General features: G+C 32.8%; 3 protein-coding genes across 3 annotated transcripts; all 3 read right to left on the bottom strand.

Annotated features, from left to right (window-relative positions):
- Positions 1-2,413: 2,413 nt before the first annotated feature.
- LOC113851081 (putative RING-H2 finger protein ATL21A) lies at positions 2,414-10,943 on the bottom strand. The gene is made up of 4 exons (XM_027481567.1): positions 10,271-10,943; positions 9,011-9,444; positions 2,790-3,107; positions 2,414-2,530 (listed from the first exon to the last, which is right to left on the bottom strand). Exons 1-4 carry the CDS (start codon positions 10,941-10,943, stop codon positions 2,414-2,416), a joined length of 1,542 nt encoding a protein of 513 aa, XP_027337368.1.
- An 838-nt stretch (positions 10,944-11,781) lies between these two features.
- On the bottom strand, positions 11,782-15,392 carry LOC113851079 (probable F-box protein At3g61730). The gene is made up of 8 exons (XM_027481566.1): positions 15,256-15,392; positions 14,120-14,319; positions 13,925-13,969; positions 13,062-13,226; positions 12,908-12,955; positions 12,527-12,697; positions 12,061-12,168; positions 11,782-11,864 (listed from the first exon to the last, which is right to left on the bottom strand). The coding sequence occupies exons 1-8, from the start codon at positions 15,390-15,392 to the stop codon at positions 11,782-11,784; spliced, it is 957 nt and encodes a 318-aa protein (XP_027337367.1).
- Positions 15,393-16,507: 1,115 nt separating this feature from the next.
- On the bottom strand, positions 16,508-25,938 carry LOC113849904 (histone-lysine N-methyltransferase ATX3-like). The gene is made up of 23 exons (XM_027480146.1): positions 24,611-25,938; positions 24,462-24,517; positions 24,181-24,379; positions 22,409-22,516; positions 22,248-22,316; positions 22,066-22,134; positions 21,860-21,951; positions 21,675-21,767; positions 21,017-21,152; positions 20,855-20,927; positions 20,604-20,703; positions 20,347-20,471; positions 19,895-20,040; positions 19,365-19,469; positions 19,084-19,148; positions 18,781-18,994; positions 18,475-18,558; positions 18,283-18,339; positions 18,080-18,169; positions 17,887-17,973; positions 17,574-17,648; positions 17,059-17,159; positions 16,508-16,911 (listed from the first exon to the last, which is right to left on the bottom strand). Exons 1-23 carry the CDS (start codon positions 25,472-25,474, stop codon positions 16,821-16,823), a joined length of 3,099 nt encoding a protein of 1,032 aa, XP_027335947.1. The 5' UTR covers positions 25,475-25,938; the 3' UTR covers positions 16,508-16,820.
- Between the last annotated feature and the right edge of the window lie 908 nt (positions 25,939-26,846).

The raw sequence follows: 26,846 nt of genomic DNA, 5'->3' as shown, positions 1-26,846 counted from the left end.
AAAGAAATGCACATTTATATTAATCTGAAAAATGAATAAAAAATGACTTACAATTATAAGAGAAAACAGAGAGCATATATAGTCCACAAATTACCTCACCTCCTCCCATTCATTAGTTTAGAAACATAACCAACAACAGCAAAAACCACCAATTTATTTATAAGCTAAATATCAGTGAAGTGTATATGGCTAATTGAGAGAACCACAGCCATATATACACATCGATTCACATAGGATAAAAATAGATGCAATCCCAAGAAAAGTTGATACTGATAGGAAAGTGACAAATGTGCGACTTTAATTCGGAATGGCTAATTGTCTTGTTAAAGGATACTGTTTAAAACATGTGGGACAACCTTTTAGCAGAAAAATAAAATTCAACAAATTTAGTTGCAATAACACACTTGTGCATGGCAATATATAAGTTTTTGTTATTATTGAAATAATTATATTTTTATATTCACTTTTTTCTATAGCATCATTTATTGTATCTTTCATTTTCTCTCCTTTTTCACCTTTTGACCAAAATTTCACCCATTTTAGCGGGAATGAATGAACTAAAAGGGAGAAGAAGTGAGTGAAGCAAAAGGAAGAGTGTTTGACAAATCAAATAAAAAAGTGTGGGAACACCGAACCTAATCTAGCCATCAGTCACGAGAAGCACCACGTTCAGCTGAGTAAGTAATGATCATAGTTAAATTATTATAGTATTATTTAAATGCGCACCTCATCTACTTTTATAAGTCCGTAAACGTATATAAGCAACCTCAATTATCATTAAATTATTATTAAAACGCTGTCCCTTTTGTCTAGATACATATCAGTAAATAAGCTCTACCGGCCAACATCAATAATTATTAAAACCTCACATTTTCATGTTCTATTTTTAAAATTTCATGGAGGAAGTAATTTAAAAAAGACAAGAAAAGGAAGAAGCAATGCAAAAAAATTTAATATTTTCTCTAATTTATAAAAAAGTACAATAAATTTATAATACTGATAACCTTTCTCACTTGACAGCTATGCAAACAGATTCACAAGGCAATAATGCAAACGACACAAAACCTACGAACTAGATCTCCTTTTTACTGTTATCTGTCTTTCATATTTATCAGAAAACAGACAACCTCAAATTTCTCCGCATGGGGTTGCACTCCCCACCTTTCAATGTCCTCCAAAGGAAAAAAGAAAATATATTTATAATTATTAATTAAAACAATAGCGATTAAAAATTGTTAAAAAAATAAGTATATGTACAGTATATTCTAAACGTAGTTATAATTTTATTTATTGATTTTCTATTCAAGAAACATGATTTGTATTATTCTTTCAAAATTAGTTTTTTGTTTGGAAAATTAAATTCTGTAATTTACTTTATCTGTCTACGTCAAAACAACCAACTACTGTTAGTAATTGTAAAATTGTTGGTAACATTTTATTTATATTTCATATTTTAAATGTCTTGTGAAGGGAATCATAAAAACAAGAAAGAATACATCCTTCACAAAACTTTGCAAATAGAAAACGAAGATATGACACTTTAATAATTATTTTTGTCGGCAGTTGGTAAGTAGAGGTTCTATAATTGGTAGATATGGTATCCAGAGATAGAGAGGATTTTTTTTTTAGGACACTTCACAAAAATATATATTTTTTGTTTATTTGAATAAACAAAAGAGAAAGTGAAAGAAATAATTAAAACATATTTGTTATTATAACACTTTTCTTGATAAAAAATAATTTTATAATGTATTATATTTTATCACTATTTTTAAAAATAAAAAATGAAATTAAAAAAAATCCCCTATGCTTTCCCACCATCCCACATCCTCTCACGCTTCTCTCAAGATGCAGTTTTTAATTTGTGATAAAAAAAAGTATTTACTGATAAATTTAAAAGGTATTCTAAATCCATGGAAAAATTAGAGTCCCACAAATCACGAATGGGGCATCTCATGCTGAAGCAAAAGCGAACACAACTTTTATTGGTGTCGGTTTGAAGCAGTTGATAAGTGATAGAGGAGAGGAAGCATCATTTTACTTAATTATGCATCACCAAAGCCAAGTAGGTGGAGTAAGCTTTTTCATTTGAAAGTATCTTGCAGGGTGCATCTGCTATGTGGGTATTATTTTACTTTATTTCCTAGCTCTCTTTTCACTTCCATTTAAGAAGAGAAGAATTTTAAAAAAATAAAAAAAAGATATATCCAAACTAGTCTTTTACATAATGATAATATGACAAATTTGGTACAAATATTCAATATCATGTCAAATACATCAAATTAAGTAATAAAACAGAACGACATGAGACTCCACAGTAGACCCTCCAAAGCATCTAATTAAAGAGCAAACAAAAACAAACAGAAACATAAACGTGCGCTTAATTATTCCGTGTGCATCCAATCATACATCATCACACATTAGTTCCATGTGTCTTTGACGAACTTTTTAACAGCCTTCTTTGCTGAATAACACATCTTCTTCCATGTTGAGTGTTTGGAGCTACCTTCCCCTTCACCTTCTCCTTCTCCTTCTCTTTCTCTTGTACGTTTCCTAGAGGCAGCAGTGGTAGCAGTACTGCTTTCTTCATCATCAAACAGCAGTGGAATTGGGCGCTGAAACTAATTAATTTCATTGAGTAAGTAAGCGGTGAATGGATGCCGAACACATACATTAACAATTAATCAATCAATCACACTATTAGTTAAATACACAGACAGAGAGACAGAGGCAATCGAAGAGAGGAATATAAAGCATATTAAATTATACACAACACGTCATTCACCTACCTCATTCTCTTCAGATTCTTGTTCATTCTCGTCATTAATACCCTCGAGAGGAGGGAGTAAACTCACATAAGGCAAAGACAAAGCAGGTTCCTTACGAACAGGCGAAGTGGGTTTATATGGAAAAGAAAGAACGGGGTCATTTAGATCAGGCCAAGCGCGCTCGAATGGAACCCTGGGCTCATTTAGATCAGGCAAAATGAGCCGAAATGGAAGACTGCGCTCATTTTGATCAGGCACAGTGGATTCATTCAAATCAGGCAAAACGGGGTGGGGACTTCTAGCCATCAGTGCTAGTGCTAGGAGTATACTCGATTGCACCTTTGAAACAGAACAATTGAAGAGGATAGATTTTTGTGCAGAGCATCGATTCATTTGGGGATATATATATACAGAGAATTCGTATGTAAGACAAAAAGGAAGAAAAGACCTTGACTTGTCAGAGTGTCAGAACGAATCAAATCTAAAAAGCGTTGGACCACCTAACCTAACAAGAACAGGGGACGGCACCACATTCTATTCATCAAACGTTCTTTCCCTTTACTTTTACTAGTACCACAACTTATATAATAAGTACAACAGCTTATAACTAAGGAGTGTGGAGATCATCCACATCAGAAGTCACTTTCCCTTTGTCTTGGAATCATTGCGAAAAGAGGTACCCAACAACTTCAAATATATTAACTTATGTAATTTTTAATAAAACTTATTATGTATAATTTCTTCTGCAATGTTGCATAAGTTAAAAAGATTGTTTTATTAATTAAGCCACTCACTGGTTGTGGATGACTTGATTTACACCTCCATGCATCTTTATGGACTTTTTCCAATGACATGTTTTTCTGTTCACCCTTGTGTTTCTTTATTTGTCATGATAAATTTGATTTTTTTTTTTCACTCTATATCTTTTACACTCATCAAATGTTTAAAGAATAAAGATTTAACATGGAATCTATTTTAGATTTTATTCAAATTAATGAGGTCATGGTCTTGGACTAGAGAAAATGTGAAGGATTTTATGTGTTCTTTATAAGAGTGGGTTAGGTACCCTTTTTATTGCTTTCTTTTGGCTGATAAAAAAAACATTTTTATTTTTTCTCTTCTCCTCACTCCTTATTCCTTTGTATACTTGTTAGCAAAATGGTTGACGACACGTGACTGGGAACTGAGTAGCACAAATTAGGTCCCACGAATGGACCACATCTCATGCTCCAAGAAAGACTATCTTTTTAGTTAATTATATATCAGCAAGTGCATCAGAGACAGCAGAAGTGTCCTTTTATTTTTGGTACATGTCATGTGTAGAGCATGTGGCATGCAGCTGTCTACATGGTGACAGGATTGGGAGTCATCATGCAACCTTGAACAAGTCCATTTTATAATGAAGACTAAATTGTGGCAAATATGGCATGTGACAAAACACATTATACATGTTGTAATAGCAATGTTGAGATGATATAAGTAATGAATTTTATATATGAGGCTCGAAGCTGGTACATGAGTTAAAAATGGAAAGAAGCTGGACTTGACAAGAGAAACTAAAGAAAAGTTTGAAGTTTATAATTATTATTGCATTTGCATCAATGATGCAATATGGCACATTAATTCAGTAACGTGAGACGACATCCGTAGCTAACTAGGCTATGTTGAAAATCTTCTAAGCAATCTTAGCTGTTGATTTATGGACCTTCTTTCACATTAAAATATTTGACCTCGTTGCAGCTGAAGCTACCTTTACCTTCTGGCATTGGTATGTGAGCACTGCTCTCGTCATCAGTAGGGATGGCAATGGGTAGGGTACTACAGTACCCATCCTCATACCCGCGTTTTAAAAAAAATCTGTATCCGGCCCCATACCCGCATGAGTATGAACATTAATCCCCGTACCCGTACCCTCTGGGTACCCGCATACCCGTCTTGTACTCATTACCCGCGCTTATTTAAGAAAAAAATATTTATAAAGAAAAATATGTTTATATAACTTCACATAAGTAGCATAATAATACAAAAATTCAATATGTAGTTGCCGAACAAGGTACAAATATAGATAAAAAATAAATATTCAAAGATCATAAACGTTAAATGTATCTTAATATAATAATTTTCTAAACTAAAATTCTTAGAAACAATAAGCAAAACTAAACACACAAGTTATTTGTCAGTGATAATCCTATCTTGTGTGAGATTTGATTGTTGGTAATGTCAGAACGACAACGAAATAGATTTGTACAATGGTTGTCCCTTCGTGTGGGATCACTTAGTAACCTCTTGTGACGACATTAACAACTAACTCTAATGAATAACATTTCATAGTTTTATTAAATTTTAGCGAGACAGACATTGAGAATGAGAATAGAGTTAGGGTAGAGAAGTTCAATACTAACAATAGAAAGTTGATACATAAAATATTTTTTTTAACTTTTGAATTTGAAATTGTAAGAAAAATAATAGATTTAATTAAAATAATATAATATAATTAATATATATATATATATATATATATGTATTAATACTAGTATTTTTTAACTCATATACTATACGAAAATATTTTATCAAAAATATAAATTTTTGAAAAATTATTTTAGTGAATTAAATATTTATAATGTATATAAATTTAAAAAAAAGAATTTGAATAAAAGATAAATAGTTACAATAAAATTTTATAATAAAGAAATATACGTGTATATTAAAAAAATTATACTTTTTTATCTAAAAAAAATTAACAAATAAAAATTAGTAATAATTTTTTATATTTATATCTTTTCAAAAACTTCTTTGAATGTGAATAAATAGTAAGAATAATATTATTTAGATTCAATAGATTATAGTTGTGCTTGTAATACATATGTTACATAGAAAAATATTATTTTAAATTAAAATATAAAAATAAAATTTAAATATTATTAATAAATAATAAGTTTACGGTAATAGTAGGTGATTGTAAAATTTATAAAATATTTATAATATATTTATTATTTATCATTCACTTTATGATTTAAACATCAATATGATTTTATTAACAAAAATATTTGTGTAAAAAATATTTTATGTGTGTCATATATAAATAATATTTTAAAAAAAGTCAATCTTATATTAACTATGTAATAATTAAATTGTGTTAACCTAATTAAATGATATAAAATAGTAAATAAATTTTTCTATTAAAAATATAAACCAAAATAAATTTTTTGGTTTACTTTATTATTAAATATATTTTTATATTAATCTTATATAACTTCACATAAGTAATATAATAATACAAAAATTCAATGCATAATTGTAGAATAAAGTTCAAGCATATATATATATATATATGCGAGTATGGGGCGGGGTGGGTACTTAGATACCCATACCCGCACCCATCCCCAAATTTGCGGGTTTTTACCCATACCCATACCCCGTACTCGTATAGCGGGTAAATACCCTATCCATTGTGGATAAATTTTGCGGGTGCCCATCGGGTACTTTACCCATTGCCATCCCTAGTCATCAGCAACGTACCCGCCAGTTGAATTTGACGCTGAAATTAATTAATTAATTTTACTAAGTATATTTAGTGATTGGTGAATAAAAATTGGTCCAATCTACCAATCAATCACTAAATAAATAGATAAACATTAGTGAGTAACAACAACGAAAGGAATGATAATTAAAATAATTAATGTAGAATCTTGGGATAGAATTGAACTTAAAGGAAAGGAATAACACCTACGAAGCTAATGACCCATATGTTGGAATAAATGGAAACCATCCCAGCAAGACTTTATAGTTGCCGACGTCGATCGTGACCCACATCAACATGATCCCACTTTTGAAGAGAATTATTACAAACTCAGAAATTTAAAGGGAATTTTTGAAACATCAATAATATCTTTTACAAATGCGACCCATGCTACAGATCTAACATTATTACCGTGATTAGATGCCGCACTTACTAGTTTTATATTATTATTATGATGATAACTTATATTTATATTATTTGCTTTTTTATTACATCATTCTTTATATTTTTATTTTATTTTATTTTGTTCTCCCTCCATTTAATACTCTTGTATGTCAATATATGTTTCTTTTATTATTATTAGATTATTAATATTTTTATAAATATTTTTTATTTTATTTTATTTTCTATCTCACTTTTTTTACACTTTCTTATTTATTAACTAGTACAAAGAAAGAAAAGTGAGTGAGAGTGTGAGTGGAGTGAGAGAGGCTGAGAATGTCTGACAATCAAATAAAAAAAAGTGGGCCCTCTTTATCTTAATAAAGCCATCAGTCGCGGGACGGCACCTGAATAATTGACAGTTATGCTTAAATTATTATGACGTTCGTTATAAGCACACTTCCTCTACGTATATAAGTGCTACTACTTTTGTAAGTATAAGTTGACTATCGTATCACTAAATTATAATAATGAAAAGGAGTACGGAAAGCTCGCTCTTCTTTCTAGAGAGAAAATGGACATTGGACCACGACACACAACATGTGCCTTCGCTCCTTCTTTTCACTGTTCCTGTCTTTTCATTCTCGCGAGAAACCAGACAACCTCAAAATTCTCCCGTGGGTACTGCACTCCATCTTTAAATGTTTGTAAAGGATTTGAATTCTCAAAAAATAAAATATATTTATAATTATTAATTAAAAAATAATGGTTAAATTTTTTATAAAATTACCTGTATAATAAAATAATCATTGTAATTATTAATTTTTATTTAAAAATATTAAGGATATTTTATTTTCTAAAATAATATTTTATTTAGAAAATTAAATCATTTCTTTGCCACTACAATTGCTCCATCAATGTTAATGGTGTTCTATAAACGACTAATATTTTATTTTCTTTTTTAAATCATACAGTTGTAAAAAAGAGAGTAAGAAAATAAGAAACCTTAAAAGTTGTTGATGGTGGGGGGCTCTCATGGCCTGATTCATTATCCTGACCTGAGGGGTCCAATCCATTTCCTAACAATTTCTCTTGTTGGACTTCAAACAATCCATTGCTTAAATCTCTGTTTAGGGTGCCTTTGTGTCTATTTGAGTACTATGCTGAGTTGGGCCTGGACTGGACTTTCCAAGGCCCGTCGTAGGTTTCCTAGTCCCAACACCAAAAACAAAAACTATCCGTTGCTTTCTGACAAAAATAAAATTTTTCATTGCGTTTAATTTATTTGGACTCGCCTTCTCAGTTATATAACTCATGGCACAACCAGATAAAATTTGGGTACAATTTTTTAAATATTTTCAATGAAATTTTATTTTAATAATTTACAATATAGCATTATACATTTATTTTTTTTATTAAAATAGAAATTTGATTTTAAATTAAAAAGGTACTAAAAATATCTAAATTTTGTCCTTTTTTTAGAGTTCTATATTTCACTTTATCACCATTAATTGAAAGTCTTTTATCTTAAAGTTATAAATGATTAGATGATATACATATATGCATAAGCTTGTTACTTGTAAAAAGTTGAATTTAGACTATCATTTTTAAAAATTGAATTATTTTGAGTTTTTTTTTTAACCCAACTTACCTTAACTCACTACTGGATTCGAACTGACTCAATCTCAATTTAGTAACCTGAATTAATAATTCTACTAATTTTACTTTTACCAAAGTACAATCTTCGTAAGAAAGTAAGAATTAAGAAACACAATATCTATGGAAAAGATAAATCCTTAACCAATTAGTAGATACTTTCCGCTAAGGTGTAGGATACTTGATACACATGGATCTATTAACTTAATAACATGATTTATAGTTTAGTTCCATTATTTGAATAATTTATATATACAAGCATTCTAAAATTACCTTTAAAATACAAAAGAATATCTAAAGGTATCTCCTTTTAGGTGTTCAACAAACTTTTTTTTAATTATGTCTATTTGATTCATGAGTTTTGTTAATCTTAATTTTTAGGCTTTAAGTTTAAAAAACAAATAAAAATCATGAGGAAAAAACAGATTCAATCTTAAAGACTAGTATTGACATTTTTATATATTTATATATTTACTTTTTCTTACTTTTTTTTATTTATTTCTCTCTCTCTCTTTCTATTACATAACCAATTATAATTTTTCTTTTTTTCTTTCTTTCTATATCTCTCTCTTTCGTCCACTCACCCTACACTCAAAATATAAATGCCAGGCAATAATTATTCTTACAATTAAGAGGGGGATGCTCGAAATGTTTGATGAGATGAGGGTTACTAAGTGGACGTAACGGGAATTTGAAGGGGAGAAGGGGAAGGAGAGTTACGGCAAACTGGGCATGTGTTGTTGATGCGAAGCCACTCATCAATGCAGCGAGAATGGAAGCAATGTTTGCATTCAGGAATGCATCTTATTGTGTCTTTGGTGTTGTATTCTGCCAAGCATATCCAACAACATTCATTGTTGGGTCCAGGCAACCGTCGACTCTCTCCAAGTATAACCTTCTCATATGACTCTATTGTACACTCGTCCAAACCCCTACTCACAATGTCTGGTAGTGGTGTAGGTGATATTGCACCTCGTGCAGATGCAGCATTGTTGTGAATATTCCCTATTCTGTCTTTGTAGCACACGCAACCTGCCATCACTATAGCAAAGACGGCAGCGGGTCCAGCAAGGCATAATGCGATGATTCTAAAAACTACAAGTCCATGCTGTGAATTACCTGAAATTTAAAATAAGCCAGTAAACTCCATTATGTAAGATTGTTCTTTGGTATCCGAAAATGGGATAAAATGGGACTACCTACAAGAGGAAATGTTACCAATAGGAGCAAATCAATATGGTTGAGAAATATTGCAGCCAAGTTTTTTTTTTAAATAATAATTAGAAAAATGAAGAAGGGTCAGTGCTACGTTGTATGTATGTTGAAATAATGAAGAATGATGGATGAACATACTTAAGCGTTCACATCCATCAAGCTAGCGTATGACAAACGTGAGCCAGTTTGGTAATATTTCAAGTGCGTGAAAATATAGTGTTCGAACTAGGATAGAAAAGGCTTTTCAGTCTCCTGCTGATCACGTCAGCAACATACACTCCCTTTAAAATAGTTGTTTTACTCCAAAAATCAGAGAGTACCGAGTGATTGAATATAAAGGATTGGAAAAACCACTCATACATCTGCCTTAATTATAATAATACAAGTGGGGTTAATTTGACTTTTGCATATGCCCGAATAACACTTACCTTGCTCAGCATTGTTTTGGATTAATTTAATGCCAACGTGCAAATTAAATCTGAAGTCAATAGGTATAAGGTATATACAAAACAAAAAAAATCCCATAGTTATCCTGGCTACTGAAGTAAACCATTGACCAACATTTGATTAGCGATTCCTTGTAACTTCAGCATGTCGGCACCTAATATAGACTTCTACAATATGTTAGCAGGTCTTTTCTTTTAACCGTTCAAACATGTTATTTTTGGGTAATCTAGTTTCTGAAAACAGACTTATGAAATGCAGATTGAAAATCATATAACATCTTTACCTGTTTGATAATGAGAGAAACAGAGAACTTGATTACTGTTACTGCTCGCAAATTCACACATTAGCTCCTGTGATTCGCAATATTGGCAGTCGGGTTTATCCCATGTCAATTGAAGATCTTCACTAAGGTCATCTACGAGATTTCCCTCATACTGCGCTGGCCTTGCAACTGGAACTGAAAGCGTTGTAATAACATGGCAAGACTCAGGCAATGAAGTGCCCAAGTTCACAGTAGGAATAGCTGACACAAAATTTGTGGAATTACTAAGGCATTCAATGGGAATGAATTGTGATCTTGCGTTCCGAGATGGGCAGCTTAAGAAGGTGTAGTTACGACTGAAAGTGGCAGTGAAGGGTGAACCTGAAAATTTGAGGCTCAGAAGACGTTTGGGAAGGCAATCATCAGGGTCGTAAACTTGTATCTGTTGTGTGAGATAGGTTATGTTGCGTACATAGAATTCTCCAGAGTAAGGAAGTTTTAGAACTGTTTTGCTGTCATTCGTACAAATTAAGTTGAAACCAGGATAGCCACAATAAGGATGTTGCTCACCTTCGATTTGAAAGGGGAAACGAATAAGGATATTATCGTTACCACATACAGAAAATTGGCAATCATTTGAGGCATATATGACAGGAAAGATGAAGAAGGAAAAAAGGATCTTCAAGATAACCATTACTCTTCAGGTGTACAAATCGGTTGAACTGAGGTCCCAGTTTATAAGAAGGAGAAAACCGTATTTTAATCTTAACTCCTTGCATTTCATAGCAATGCTGAAAGTCAAATTTTATTATGTAAGGTTTTATTAATCAGCCCGTTAAAAGGTCTGATTTCAAAATATCTATGAGTGAAAGTTGTTATAAAAAGGAAATATTTATTATATTAGAAATATAAAAATGTAAGCTTTCTTTTCTAATCAAATTTTATTATTATTAATTACTTAAATTTAGTCTGAATTTAACATTTTCCTATTACATGTCAGTATAATGTAATAAATAAATAGATATATAGAAGATATGACGTAAGATTGCTATCTGCAGAATTATTACTTATCTGCCTCGACAGGGTAGTTACATTAACTACTAGATCTTTCAGCAAGAGGGCATGAACTTATAATTCCTATTTTTGTCAAGTCAGTTTATTGGGAGGAAAATATTCAGAATCGTCACCAACGATCATTAAGTACTATTTGATTTTCATTTGTATATTTCCAGAATGTTACACAAATCATTCAATTTTAGGGAAAGCAAATGCTTCAAGATCTACAGGGTACTTTTTATACTTTCAAACAAAATAATGCTTGGTCATCACCATTTGCAACATTTCATTTGGAAACATTATCTATTATCATCTTTCAATGTTTAAACCAAAGCTACATGTGGGAAATTAATGAATGAATTATACAATAATTGTTTTCGGGTCTAAGAGTTAGTCTTGTATAATACTGCCAGAAAGGCATTTTAAAAGCTAGGAAAGAACTGCCCAGCCCCTCTCAAAGACGGGTTAGGGATGAATCACAGGAGCTGCTGAGAGATTCTAATGGAAACAACTTCTCCATCAGTTCCTGCCCTCATAGCGTGGTATTTCACGTGAAGACCTGCTTGTATTGAAAACAAAATGGAAAATCATGAAACTTTAATATTCAAGCATAAAGAAAGAAAAGAAGTAGAAGTGAGTCAACACAAGGGCCAGTGAAATTGCAAAGGACAGTCTAAATAAGAAATCACGGGACTCAATTTTGCTGAGATTCATTCCAGTAATTAAATTCAACTACTGCATGGAAAGCTCCTGACCTTCATTTTCTTGTAAATTAGTGTTCACAGCTACTGCATGGAAAGCAATCATGGCCTTGGGTTGCCAGTCATTTGGTCTCCCAATCCATGACTTGTAATCAAATACCGCTGCCATTTAATTTGGAAATCAAAGCAGATTGTTGTATGTGTTAATCTCATGACTAAACTGTCTTCTATAAAATGGTAGGCAATAAAATGGATTAGAACATGAAGTTACTGAAATATTATGAGGCATAATATTCTTATTTAAATTCGTTTGTGGAATATCTATGAATTCACTCTTCGCTGGAATTAAATAGCCTATCTGTAATTGAAACTAATCGCAAAATATAATTTTCAAATATTTTTAGCTCTATTGTGCTAAACAGAAGGTAATCTCTTTATGCGTTGACATTAGGTCGGCGGTTTATTCTCGGGAAAAATTTTTACGGGGTTATCGAGTAGACTCGGAAGTATTAAGATTTACCAGACGTGGAAGAATCCTCCAGGTGTTTAATGTCAAAAATGGCTCCAGCAGCCCCATCTGCTCGTTTTTTAATATCATGAGATCCTACAAGCTGGTATTCCCAGCTCCCAGTTTGGTATCCTTCAGAGAGGAACAGTTCTATATGCCTTGCATCTAATGTCTGCATTGTTCCTATATAAGTAGGAGAAACCTGTCAAATTAACTAACTTTAATCTAGCCTTACTCTAATGGCAAATCCTTGCTGTACAACACAGTGGTCAGTGATGTATTATTCATGGCAGTTTTATTTGTCTTGTGACTCTTGTCCAAATTAGAAGGCAATCGCAGACAGTACAAATGGATTAGGGATATGCAGGACTCTTCGGATCGTATTCAAATTACCATCGCACGTATTGAGATCACAAACAGGGCATCGAACAAGCTGCAGGTCTGAAAATTTAACGATATCAAACATTAATTAAATTCAACTAAGATCATAATCTGACATCATTCATTTCAAGGATAGTCCTAGGGTAAAAGTCAACTTGGGAGTTACCAGCTATCCAGATTCCAGATTTAACATTGTCTAGCACGCAACAACCCTGAGACCGCAACATCTTTTCCAAGCTTTCTTCTTTCCGTATCTTCCCCGGAAAAGTCAGTCTCTCTGTCAGGACGGCTACAGAAGAATCAAAAGAAAAAGCGCCAATACGCATCCAATCTGGTGGTACATAATAAACAGTTACAACATCAATAATTTTCCAAGTCAATGTTGAAGTTGCACATACTGCCCGTAACATATTTTCAGTTTATGTGGGCCTTGTTTGTTCAACAATATATGTACTACAAGAATGAATCAGCAGTGGTTGTATAAATTCTAAAAGACCTACACCGCGAATGTGCATCATAGCTAAACAATCAGAAAGAGGGAGGAAGATTTGGTGCTAAAACTGATTAGTGGTTATATCAACGAAATTCCATTCACAAGGAAATTATCTGCTTGAGCACATTGTTCAGTGATACTGTGGGAGTAGTATTGTGTTGGATCTATTAAAATTAATTGTGAATTTCACATATATTAAAATGTGGATAAGGTATTATGCGTGGATCTGTTAAAATTCCGTACGCATACAGTGGTAAAATCTAGTATGAATTTCACATGATTACTAGATATATATAGAAGTACCTAGCTGTGTTGCTTTCTAAATCAAATAATAGCTTTTTGACGTGAAAAAAAAAAAAAGGACTATACCCTCCACTTCCATAACAATATGTCCTCTATTTAGTTAAAATATGATAGGGTTTGCCATCCATCCAGTTAAGAAAATTCAACCGCTAATTTCATTGTTAAAAAAAACGTAAAAAACAAAATTACAGCTGACGAGGAACGATGGGTAGCTAACCAAAGAACCCACTCACCAATATGTTTCTCTTTTTGACGGAACAAGTAGGAGTGGCTTCCATCTGAAATTTCGATGCAAAATCGAAGTTAATCGGAGGATATATGGCAGTTCGTCGTATCTTAATTATGTTTTGCCGATCTTAATTTCTTATATGTTGCATACACGTAAAAGAAAGTAATTGATTTGGACGTTGAAGAAGGGTCAGGCTTACCAAAGGCTGACGTGTACAGCTTACACCACCTGAATGCCACGCGTTGCGGCGGTGGGACCTGAAGATCACGCAGGCTCACGAACTTCCATATACCGTCATCCATGATAGCACGGCGGAACCATCGGCTTGTGGCTGCCAGCATCACCAGAGATTTTCCGTCCAGAAACTTAGCAATCTCTGTCCAAATGTCCTCTTCGAACCTTCTCGTTGAATATTAACATTACACGTTGTTCAGACAAAAATAGGAATAATAATTAACCATAGTACTATAAAAATAGAAAAAAAAATTATTCCAGCAATTATATTCTCGTATAGAAAGAAGCTACCGAAAACGACAATTTGAACCATTACAACATTTTGTATCTAGAAATGAAAAAAGGAAAAATCAAAATGAAAAGAAACAACAACAAAGATGCATCCATTGATCTTTTCCACATATTAAAGCTATGGAAAAACGACGATCTGAAATTACTGAGAAACCAATTAAAGAGTGATTAAGCTGCTGTGCAGTTAAAAATCGAAATAGTTGACTATAACGAAACAGAGTTTGCAGAGTGATCAACAGAAAATGCGTTTCTTAATATCGAGCAGATACTTCCAGAACTCATGGAACTTGAAACGATCTAATCTAACTCTCGGAATGAAGCAAATGTTTGAAGTCGCAAATTACCAGTTGATGAAGCATTCTCGTTTCCTCTTACGTCAAAATTGTCATAAAACACGATTCAGCATGCAATTTAAAATTGAACTCGCTATCGAGAATCACATTCGAAGTTCATCACAAGAAGAAAATATCGCATTCAAAAGCATCTTGAAAAATATAAATAATAAACAAACACAAAGATCTCAAACAAAATGTATAAATAGATCACACTCCAGTTTCTGTACGAGTCTCCGACCAAGAAAGAACGGATTTCACTAAATCGTTCAAGAGTGAACACACAAACCAAATATAAATAGATAAATTAACTGAATCGCACGGTGCACAATTCTAAAACCAGATCCTATTGAAAATCCGAACTGAATTCTGATCAGTGACACAGAAATGCATAAGATCACATTTAAAAGCAGCATTGATATATACGAGCAAAGTGCAATCCGCTTATGCAGTAACATTTGAGAGAGTGTGTGAGAACCAGGAGAAAGTGGAATGAGCGGAGAGAAAGGGAGGACGAGGAGAGTTGCAAGAGCAGATGGTTTTGCTCCTCCGAATCCGCTTCTCCGGTGGCATTTCTCCGCCGGTAGAAGTAGCACTTTGGAGGCGCTTTCCCATACTGCCTCAGAAATCTGAGATTAGTTTTCTATCTGAAATTCTGAAGCTAAAGCACTGAATCCACTACCCACTCTCAACTCTAAAGCTGAACACAACGGTTCTCGTGAATTTCCCTCCTTATATAGGCGCGCCAAAGTCTCCAAATTCAAACAAAACTGTAATAAAAATAAAAATAACAAGGAAAGCGCAATTAAATATTTATTGTGATAAATACATTTTAAAGGAGTCTCGTTTCCATCTGATTAGCATAGTCGCTGAACTAATTTACCAAAATGCATGTTAGCTTTTTGTTTTAGGAGAAATCAATTTACGTTAGATTTAAGTTTTAATCAATTTTTTTAAAATAATTAACTGTATTTTCTTTTGATAATATAGCTTTAAATTCTGTTCAGTTCAATTGTTGAAGATATTACAGTTTAAATTCTAAAGTATAACATAAAGCTCTCGAATTAAAATAAGTAAAATGTAACTTGTATGTTATAAAAAGTTAAGTACGAAAGGATAAAAAAACATAAAGATCAAATCAATTAAAGGTTAATAAAACAATAATTAATTAATTAAATTTTTTAAAATAAAAAATGATGGATGGCTTTTTTTAATGAAAGAATTTTAAAATAGAAATAGTTTTATGAATTTTTAGTAGAAAAAAATTTAGTAATATATATAAATTTTAGTAATAAGAAAAAATGTGATCCGACAATATAAATGCTCTAACAAAATTTTTTTGTTAGTATTAAATACTTGCTTCATTGATCCCATTAAGAAGCACAACATTCAGCAATATATATATATATATTTTTTTTTCTATTCATCTATCCATTATTAACTAATTTTTAATTATGTCATTTCTACCAAATTCTTAAATAACACACTAATTATTATAAACGAGAAATAATATTAATTATATTACAAAGTTAAAGGTAATTTAAACATAAACGACATTATTAATTATACTTCTGAATTTGTATTCTCTTAAACATATAAATAAAAAGAAATAAAAATATTTAACAATCGGAACTCAAGTCTAACGAGTGTGAACAACTAATTGTAAGGACCAATTTATGGCATGTTTAATTGAGATAGATTATTTCACAATTTATGAACACTTTAACGTAAAGTAATAAAATTATTACTTCAATCAGTAAATATAGGTAAGAGTTTCCATGATATGCCTATGAAGCGTATAAACATATATGATATATGTGCTCTATACACCTTTTGTCTTTAAGTAAATTGCTTCCAAATGTCAATATAATTTGAATATACTGGCAAGTTACAAAATGCCTCCAAGCTCATCTGCTCGGAAATTTTATATTTTATTATATAAATGATATACAAATTATACTAGTAAAAAAAATAAAAATCAACGGACTAATATTGCTGTGGTTTGGTAACTGCAATTGCTCAAAGAACCAATGAATGTTAAACCTAGTTCATAAATTTCCTACAATTGGGGGCTTTGCATAGGCAGGGAACTTTCAGTTCATCCCGCTCATCTGGATCGAACAAGTAATCATACCTGTTGCAACATGAGAAAAATGAAAGTAATTCATGTCAGACAAATCAAATTTTTCATGCCTAAGCAAGATATATGACACGTACCCAATAATGCATGCTTACATATATTAGAACACATTAAAAGACATGCAAACACCACAAACCGTACGTTAGTTCTTCACCAGCAGAAACATTGGTCTTGGCAATAAGAACAATCCGGCTCTCCTGATCACCCAAACTCATAATCCTTGCATAGCAGTTTGGCATGCACTGAAGCAAGACAAGTTGAAATCAGTATTTTCTTCGTTTTCTTTTTTTGGTCATTTGACCATAGCAATATTATCTTTATTCAGAACCACAGTGCATGGTTCTGTTTGAATTATACAATGTTCAAACAATATTCATAATCTAACCACAACATCTTCCACATTGTTCCTCTTTCTTTTGGCAACACACAGGAATTAAAGGACAAGAAAATGAACTAGTTTCTGTATAAAACTATATTATCATATAACTAATGTAGTTTGAATTTAGAAAATCCTATGTTGCTGAGAACAATAACCATCCAGCCAACCCCACTGCAATATGCCTAAAAAATTATTCGGAGCTTCATAGGGCATGCCATAAAATATAAAGAAAAGCAGACAAGATTCATAGTTACAGCAAAGCACAATAGTAACTTACAGAATGGTTTATTAAACGTGCTATATTGCCCTTGTGCGTTGCATCAATTACCACTTCTTCACTTATCTTGAACAGCTGCATGATTTATTTTATTCAGTGTTAAAGATTAGCAGTAAATGAATTCAAAGTTAACAGCAAACACAAACCTGTCTAAAACAGGCATTTGAACCAAATATAGGATTAAAAGACCATGAATGAAACGTGATACTATTTTTAATGCCTATCAAATGCCTTGCTATGTTAATCAAGACAAAGAGATTGGAACTTGCAAGTATATACAGATATTTATGACTATCTTAAACAAGAGACTCACGTAGCAATCTTTGCCTTCTGATCGGTACTTGGCTTCCCTCAGATCAGCAACACTGCGCCTTACCTGCACACCACGATATTCAACAACCTGCAAACAAACATAACAAGCATGAACTTAATTGTCTTCAGAAAAATTTGTGGTACTGTAAACATATTACATTTCAGTAACCATATTAAATGAATATAGCAATTACCATCTCTCCTTCATGTATATCTCTACGAGCAAAGAGACCCCATCCATGAATACCCGATTTTCCAAAGCAAACTCTAAGTTTTTCCATTTTCTGTAAAACGGAAATATTATAATTGAATTTTAATTAATTAATATATATATATATATATATATATTATTTAAAATTAAAAAAATAAGATCAGCAAATGGAAAGATAAGATTTACCTGTAAATGGTGAAGACGTTCCTTGAAAGAAGTGAATACTTTAGATTCTTCAGCATCCTATCGCAAAGAATTATTATTAGACAACAAATTGGCCCTTTTTTTCCCAGCATATTACCGTCACAACTCTAAGAATAGGTTATTTATTTAAACAGCAAAAAGCCTAATTTGTATCAAGTTAGCCATGAAGATTACCTTGTAGTGGTTCAGCTGAGTTATTGCACCTAAAGAATGAATGCTAGGTCCCCTCAGCAAGTGAATTACAGGCAGATCAGCCCTCTGGCAATACAGGAGAAAATATATTGTAAGAGACCAAATTGAAAATAATAGATAATGTAAGTAATTAGCGTATTTGTATTAACAGTAAGCATTATATGAAGAGCATTGGATGTAATAAAAATACCAGAAGTGATTGACTATAAATAAAATAAAACACTATAAGAGCAACAGAATGGAGTTAATATATTATTATGTTCTTGTAAGCATGTTTAGAATCATCACCTTACTAGGAGACCTTCGGTACACACGACATCTGGCAGCAGACAGCGGCTCAACTTTGTCATTTTCAGTGGTTGAAGATTCGTTAAGCTCTACATTTTTTGATGAAACTAGCCTTGATCCCCTGAAGCATCCCTTGTGACTTTGAAGAGAAGTTCGGGGAGAGAAAACCCCCATGGGTGTGTGTATGACCAGTACTGAATCTGGACTTGGGACTCTGAGATGGAATTAACATATAAACCATGTTATTAAAAAGGACATGGAAAATAACCTTAGATATGCAATTACATCGCTTAGAACTCAAACCTGTGAACTGCACAGTATATTAGCTTCTTTGTTATTTGAGTCCCATTCTTCTCCATGGAATGCAACTGTAAGTTTAAACAATATCAACATATTTTCCCAAGCAATCCACATATTAAATTCAAATAATCATAGGAATTATTTATTTAGGATGAAAATATAAAATGGTCGCCTATGCCCTCCAATAGAGAAAAGTAGGGGAGTGATAAAACAAATCAAGAAAAAATTAACAATTTCAGATCAACATATTTAGTATTTACACTTGAAAGAAGCATGAAACTTACTTCCATTGTATATCCTGCCCTTGATGCACACATCACATGAAAATAAGTAGCACACTTGCAACAACTTGTACAGGAACCATGGCTCTGTTTACAGATCACACAAGTCTGCAGTCATAGTGGACAAGAAACATACACGAGTTAACGAGTACATCCCAACCTAATATAACAAAAAAGGTGGAAAAAAAAAAGGCAAGAGTAAAGTGATTATATAATGACCTCACCACTATCTTTGTGAACAACACACACGCACACAAAGGTAAAAGATTATATAGTGAATGTTTGGATAATTAGTGTGGAAATTCGTTTTAGCAAAAAGTACTTTGGAAGAATGAAATTTCTCTTTTGGGATAGGAATAGTTGTCCACATGTACTTTGAGCATAAGTATATAGACTTAAATAAAATAATCATTGCATTTTAGCTTGTCAGCCAAATAAAATTCATAATCAACCAGGATTGGCTCCAGGCAATATTTAAGCTGAAACCATCTGCTCAATAAATGCCAAGATCACCTTTTAGCCCAGCACTTTACCTTAACAAAGGAATTAGGAGGAATTTTAAGGATTCCCATGGCAGGTTCCATGGCCTCATGGTTTTGGAAAGCAACTTGAGGTCGAAACCAAGCACAAGTTACATGAACCCACAACATCTCAACATCAGTTGGCTTTAGAGCACCGCCTGAAAAACATGTTTTCCCATATTAGCAGTTGATCACACAACTGACCATCAGGCTCATAAGAGGATTTCTTAGCAATGAGAGAATGGACAAAAAATGATAACATTAGAGATTGAAGGTCCACTAAAGGAAAGAATTTTTGAATATTAGAAAGAATTTCAATACAATATAAGAGTGAAAAAGGCCTCCTATAAGAGTGCCTAATCAGCCATTTTGTCATTTATCACTTTCATAAAGAATTTAACGTCATAGAATATAGACATAAGAAAAAAGGAGAATTCAGATTGCAAAATACAAATATAGCATGCCTTTTACTGGACAGAGGCAACACTCTCTCTCCACATCAGGAGTTTCACATACTCTACAAACCCAAGAAGTAAAATCCTGAACATGCTTTGCCCCATAGCATTCTTGGTGGACTGCTATTTGGCATCTGCACAATGAACAAGTGAACATATATTAATCAACAGTGGTACCTTTAAAGCATTGTAAATTTGAAATCAAATACTAAACAACTCCAAAACTCTACAACTTAGGGGAAATATCATGAATAATAATGAAATACCTGTTACAGATAATAATTTTGTTATCTTCCCAATCTTCAACCCATCTGCAAACGGCACATCTTTCTGTGGTCCATTTTGCATAAACTGGCTCATATTTCTCTGTGACAGTGAGATAAAAGTTAAAAAAAAAATGTCTTTAAAGATGTATTCAAATTCAAAAGAAAGCATGATCCTGTGTTGTGGAATAAAACTTGGTTAACTTTTAAAAATGAAGGCTTTAGTATAAAATTTAAGGGGAATGCACATTTACCTTGCAAAAAGGCAAGCACCTGCTGCTGATCTAACTGCTGGGGTATTCCTTCTTGAGGAATGTGATCTGTCATCTGAAGTAATTTACGTTAAGAAAAGAAATGAGAAAGAAGCAAAACATAATATTTGGCATCCGTCTGATATGGCAAGAAATAATACAGACCCATTTTTCTAGCGGTAGCATTGTGCCTTTTACTTTCACACTATGTTTCCATTTTTTGGCTCTGCAACCTGTATGTCTTTCCCATTCACTCAGTGTCTGCTTCCTTGAACCACAAGTGAGACACTTGCACATGACCCTGCAAGGAAAGACAATCTGTCACAAGCAGCTCAATAGAATTCTTCTAGGAAGAAATAATGTGCATTCACCTAAGGTTCTTTTATTTTTCTCTCACCGTTTTGTTGGTATAGAACCTATTCAGATTGATAAACAAAACTATATTGATGGTGGTATCTTTCTTAAAGATACAACAACCTAACCTTATGCTACTGGGTGAGGTAAGCTACATAGATCACACGATACCATTGATAAACATAATAGTCAACAACAAAACCATAAATAAAGAAATGGTTATGAAATAGCTAGAGGGAAATAATATATATATATATATATATATACACACACACACAGATTTTCTCCAAAAATTTTTGGGGACAAAAGGAAAATAAAAAATGGAGAAATGGAGAGGGATCATCCCCAGAAACATGAATTAAAGACTGCAGGGGCAAGTATAAAAAAATTCCTTTCCATCATATGTAGGAAGTCAAAATATTTAAATTGTTATCAATCCCATAATATTCAAAAAGTGTTGGAGGCTTACAGGTGAAGCTTTGGGATGTAAATTCCCTCCATCCCATTGCACACCACCATTACTTTCTCAGGTATCAGAGATTTCTGGCTATTCTCTATTGATCTGTATCAAAAAGATATTGCATCATAAAACTTAGAATAAAATAAAATGCTGTAAATAGAAGAAAAGGGAAGTGGCAGACAATTACTACATACTTGATTTTTGTCTTGTACGTTTGTGATGCTGGTAATTTACAATTGATTTTTCCCTTGCAATCTGGACAGTAATAATCTGTATTTTCCAAATCCTGCAATTAAACATCAGTCATTTATCTTCAGCCACTTCTTGAAAGAGGGAAATTAAATAATTAAAAAAAACAGAGAAATTAATGGTGTCACACTCAACATTGACCAACACAGACCTTGAAAAGCTCGCTGGAAATTTTATCACACTCGGCATGCACCCAAACATTACAACCATCACAACATACCTGATGCAAAGAGTTCAGACCCAAATGATGTCAAAATTTTGAGTTATTCAAACAACCTAAATTATTAATTATTTTTTTAAAAAAAACTACAGTGACAAAACAGACAATCTTACCCAATTCCCACCGTCTGAATGGTGCCAAATCTTTTTGCAAATGCCACAATATTGTTTTGATTTTCGCAACTGTAAGAACAAAAAAAAGAAAATCAAATATCTGCTATAAAATTATCTACTGAAGTTTTTGAAAGTATTATAAATGAACCATTCTGCATAACCTTAGCACAATGTTTGCAATAAAATTGAGGTGCACAATTTGAATCCTTAATCTTCTTCATGGTTTTGCATGGCAACATCAGACCACAGCCAGCACAATATCTTGCATCCTGCACAATATATCCAATGGATAAAAGTATACAAATAACATTATCTATAAGAAACCCTTTTATACAATTAACTTTTACGCAGACCTTCCTTTCAGATTATCTATCAGCACAGGACAAAACAGCAACACAACATAACAACCAACAAGACGCAACATAAGGTTCATAATCAGCAATTCACTACAGATTATTTCCATCTCTCATACAGGTGCATAGAGAGGCATTCCCAGAAAGAATTGTAAAATATTTATTCTACAACAATTGTAAACACGTGAGAAAACAAACTAATCCTATAGATAAAAGTAATGATACACAAATTACTATGTTATTGCAGTAATTATGTATGTTGAACCATGTACATTTTACATCATCTATGAGATCATAAAATGAATTGTCTAGCTATACACAAATACATATATATAGACACACACAAACACACATATATAGCTTTGGATTTGATAGGCTAATACAAAAACAGAAGATTTGATAATAACAAGGTCAACAAAGGGAAAAAGAAGAAATACAGAGCTCAGAACAATGAGGAAACCCTCAAGTTGTAAAGGCTTGCAGTTATATAATGTTGTTAAATTGTCATCTAGATTAGAAGAGTATGCTCTTCCAAAACACTATAAATAGATGCTCAATTTTCAAATTTAGGGGGTCATTAAAATAATAATCTTGGGAAGAATTTGAAAGAAAAAATAATTTTGAAGCATGTTAACCAAGTTAATCTGTACAGCATACAATTGATGATGAAAATCTACAAGTTTGTAATGCATTGGAACAGTAGAAATTTCGTACACCTATTTCAACTCATTCTTTTCATTAAATCCATCTCCTAATATTACTAGGATGAGTCCTGAATATGCATAATTCTTGCTCAGACAAATAGCACTGTGGCATGTCAGTGTGCAATGCATACATCACTACATCAATGACATCTGTGCAGTATGCATGAGAATTTGAACAAATATTTAAATAATTTATGATGCTGGACTTAAGAAACAGGGCTTCTCTAGTGATTGAAAATATTTAAATTACACTACAAGATTGGTGTTCTTTCTTTGGTTTGGATGAATACTTTTTATTTTTAACTTGGGAGTAACAGATACTAGCTGTTGATCCATAGTTACTAGTCCCTTCAAGCTAGCATTTTGACCATGAAAAGTTAAAACCCATACTTCCACATGTGGAAGATAATTATTTCCATTTTAAAACCTATGATGATTAGTTTAATTGTTAACAGACTAATAGGTTATACACTTTTCTTTTGCATATCACTCCATGTGCCATGTTCAAACATGACCTCCTGCTTCAGATACAAGTACACAGTAATGATAAAAGGCAATGCCTCCTTGTGGTTGAGTTGAGAGGGGCTTTGTCTCTGCTCAGTTCTTCTCAGAAGTAGATGTCTAATATAATTCTGAAAAAAATAATTAATTTTCTAAGCTTGGCCACCCTCAAGGCCTCAATCTTGGTTTTTCTTTGTTGACCATCCTACGCTTTTCCTTTTTATCTAGCTCCAATCCTATATATCATAGGCACTCCTCAGTCATTCCCCCACAAATAAATATTGACTACTGCAGTGTCTGTCAATCACAACTCATGCAAATTTTGTAAAAGCTCTCATCTAGTCATAAATCATAAAATGAAAAAATCAACCTCACCTGATCCTGGCAGTAATATTCCTCATCAATATATGAACAGGTGGCCTCTATAAGTTCATCAGGATCATCTTTCACATTTGTTACTTCCTCTCCTCTCAACTGTGATTCCATGATACCATCTTCTGCCAACATTGCCTCCTCCAGTGCCATGTGAAAGTCACTTGGTTTGCTCTTGTACAACCGGGTCTGCCCCTTGAATCTGAATGAAGATGAAATTTTATTTGTTAAACATCCAATATCCTTACAGAAACAATTGCAGCCAATATCATTTAACCACACACCTGTCCATGAATTCCAAGAAGGGGTATAGCATTCCCTGCTTCACCCACGCATAATCCTGCGCATCACCATTCTCTAAGCTCTCAACACCAAAAACCAAAAACCAAAAACTCAAATTTAGGGCATAAACAAGACCCGACGAGAAATTTACCCTCTGTGTTCCATTTTTCGAATAACCGAAAAACATCACGCAAAGCGCACCAGGGACACAGCAGCTGAGGACAGATTTAGGAGCCTCCAAGATAGGATCAATCACCACAGCCGGCCATGCAGGATACCTCTTCCCACATTTAGCCCATACTAGATCACCCAAAGCAAAATCCTCCGGCTTGTAAACCTCCTTCCTCTTCTCAGCATTCCCATTAGGCTTTTGATCCACACCCTCAAAACTAAGACCAGACGTATTACTCTCAGCCTTAACATTCCTTCTTCCAACACTACACGAATCAGCATGCTCCCTTTTATCAAAACCGTTGAAACCTAACGCCCCCAAATCCGCTACCACCTTCACTTCAGAATACGGATAACACACACTATCACTCTTCTCCAGTTTCACAATCCCCTTTGCACCAATGCCACCCCTTTCATCTTCCAAAAAACTCTTATCATCTTCAAAGCTGGAGTCTCCATCCTCTTCTTTGGTTCCTCGATTCTTCCACGTATCAAGAACCGAGTCATTGAACCTTGAGGGAAGTGTCTGAACCCGGCCACGCGAAGACCGCAACAGAGGAGGCCGAGAAGCTTCAGAGCCCCTGTATTTCGCTGTTTTCCGGTTAAACAGAACAGAATTTGAATTGGACTGAACCTCGCCACCACCCCAATACGATCCTTCACTGCTCCAAGAACCAGAACCGCTGCTGAAATCTTCAGCATCACCTGGCATGCCCAGAGAGTAAAACCCATTCACCCTACGCTTCTTCTGAATCGCCGAACACCCATCCTCGGAATCAGGCTCCTCCATGTTACACCGTTTAAGGTTCGGCATTTCAATTTTCATCGTTCGCTTAATTATCATGTTGTAACCATCCACAACGACGTTTATGCTCACCGAAAAACCCTAATTTCACATCAAATTACGAATCGAAGCCAATATTCGCACAATTCGGAACCCAAACCTCGTGGCTTGGGCGATATGTTCAGTTATCACCACAAGTTTTGAATAGCACCACTCTGCGAACCACGAGAGCCGCAAAACTACGATCCCAAAACCCTGAATCGAACAATGAAGCCACCAGTGAATGAGAAAACGAAAAGTTTGAGTGGTTATTTTATTTTCCCTTTTGAGAACTCACGGAAAACAAAAAGACAAAAGAATTGCACGGAGATTAAACGTTGTTTTCGATCTCTGAAACAATTACGGGAACGCAGAACAATTAATTCCGGGAAAACACGGCGTGAAAATTTTTGCCGAGAAACAAGCAATTTGAATTGGCAGAGAGAAAATAAAAGAAAGCAGCAGAAGCTTGTGTGTGTATGGCACAAGGAACGGGTCAGTCCAAAACAAAATAATAAAAGGAGATGTGAAGGAAAATTTATAATTTTTTTACAAAGAAAACAATGGAATTAATTAATTAATTAATTTGTTATATATAAAAAATATAAAAGTTATAAAAAAAATAAGGTTTCACTTATTAATTTTAATTTTCAAAGTCTTATAAAATTAATTCAAAGTAACGGTTTGAATTTGCATTTACAAACATTAAAAGTTTCGTTCTCTCAAATCCTCTGAAACAAATAAAAAAAAGAGATGTATGAAAATTTATTGGTTTTTTCAAATAAATAATTTATTTTAAAAAGTGGGTTCTGTTCATTGAATTTTTAATAAATATAGAACTAACACAGAGTAGCGGTTTAAATTTTGTAATTCTTTAACTGGTATTTCTTTTTACCAAAACAAATGAACAAAAAATTTGCATGAAAATTCGTTAATTTTGAATAAAAGTAAATTTTTTTTATGAATTGTTTATGCATATGACCAAATAAATAAATTTTATAAAGCATACAATTTATTAGTTAATTTTTTTAAAAAATTTAAAATTATTTTAAAATAATATATTCAATTTGCATTTTTTTTACATCAAAGGTTCACTCTCTTTGCTAAAAAAACAAAAGAAGGAATATGTGCAAGGAAATTTATCAAGGTTTTACTATAACTAGGAAATTAAATAATAAATTAATTTAAATAAATAAATAAATTTTTTAAAATAGGGTTTCATTGACTCATTTTATCTTTGAAAAAATTATTAAATTAATTCAAAGCAATGGTTTGAATTTGCATTATCCATCTCTTCAATTTATGAAGACAACAAATTTTGGTTACACGTCTTAAAATTTATACTTGTTTATAATTAAAGACACACTAAGGTTTAAATTATTTGTATTCTTTT

The sequence above is a fragment of the Abrus precatorius genome, unplaced genomic scaffold, assembly GCF_003935025.1.
Source record: "Abrus precatorius isolate BTA unplaced genomic scaffold, Abrus_2018 Scaffold9, whole genome shotgun sequence".
NCBI lineage: Eukaryota > Viridiplantae > Streptophyta > Magnoliopsida > Fabales > Fabaceae > Abrus > Abrus precatorius.
Note: the sequence above shows the minus strand (reverse complement) of the source record. Positions and strands in the feature narration are given on the sequence as shown.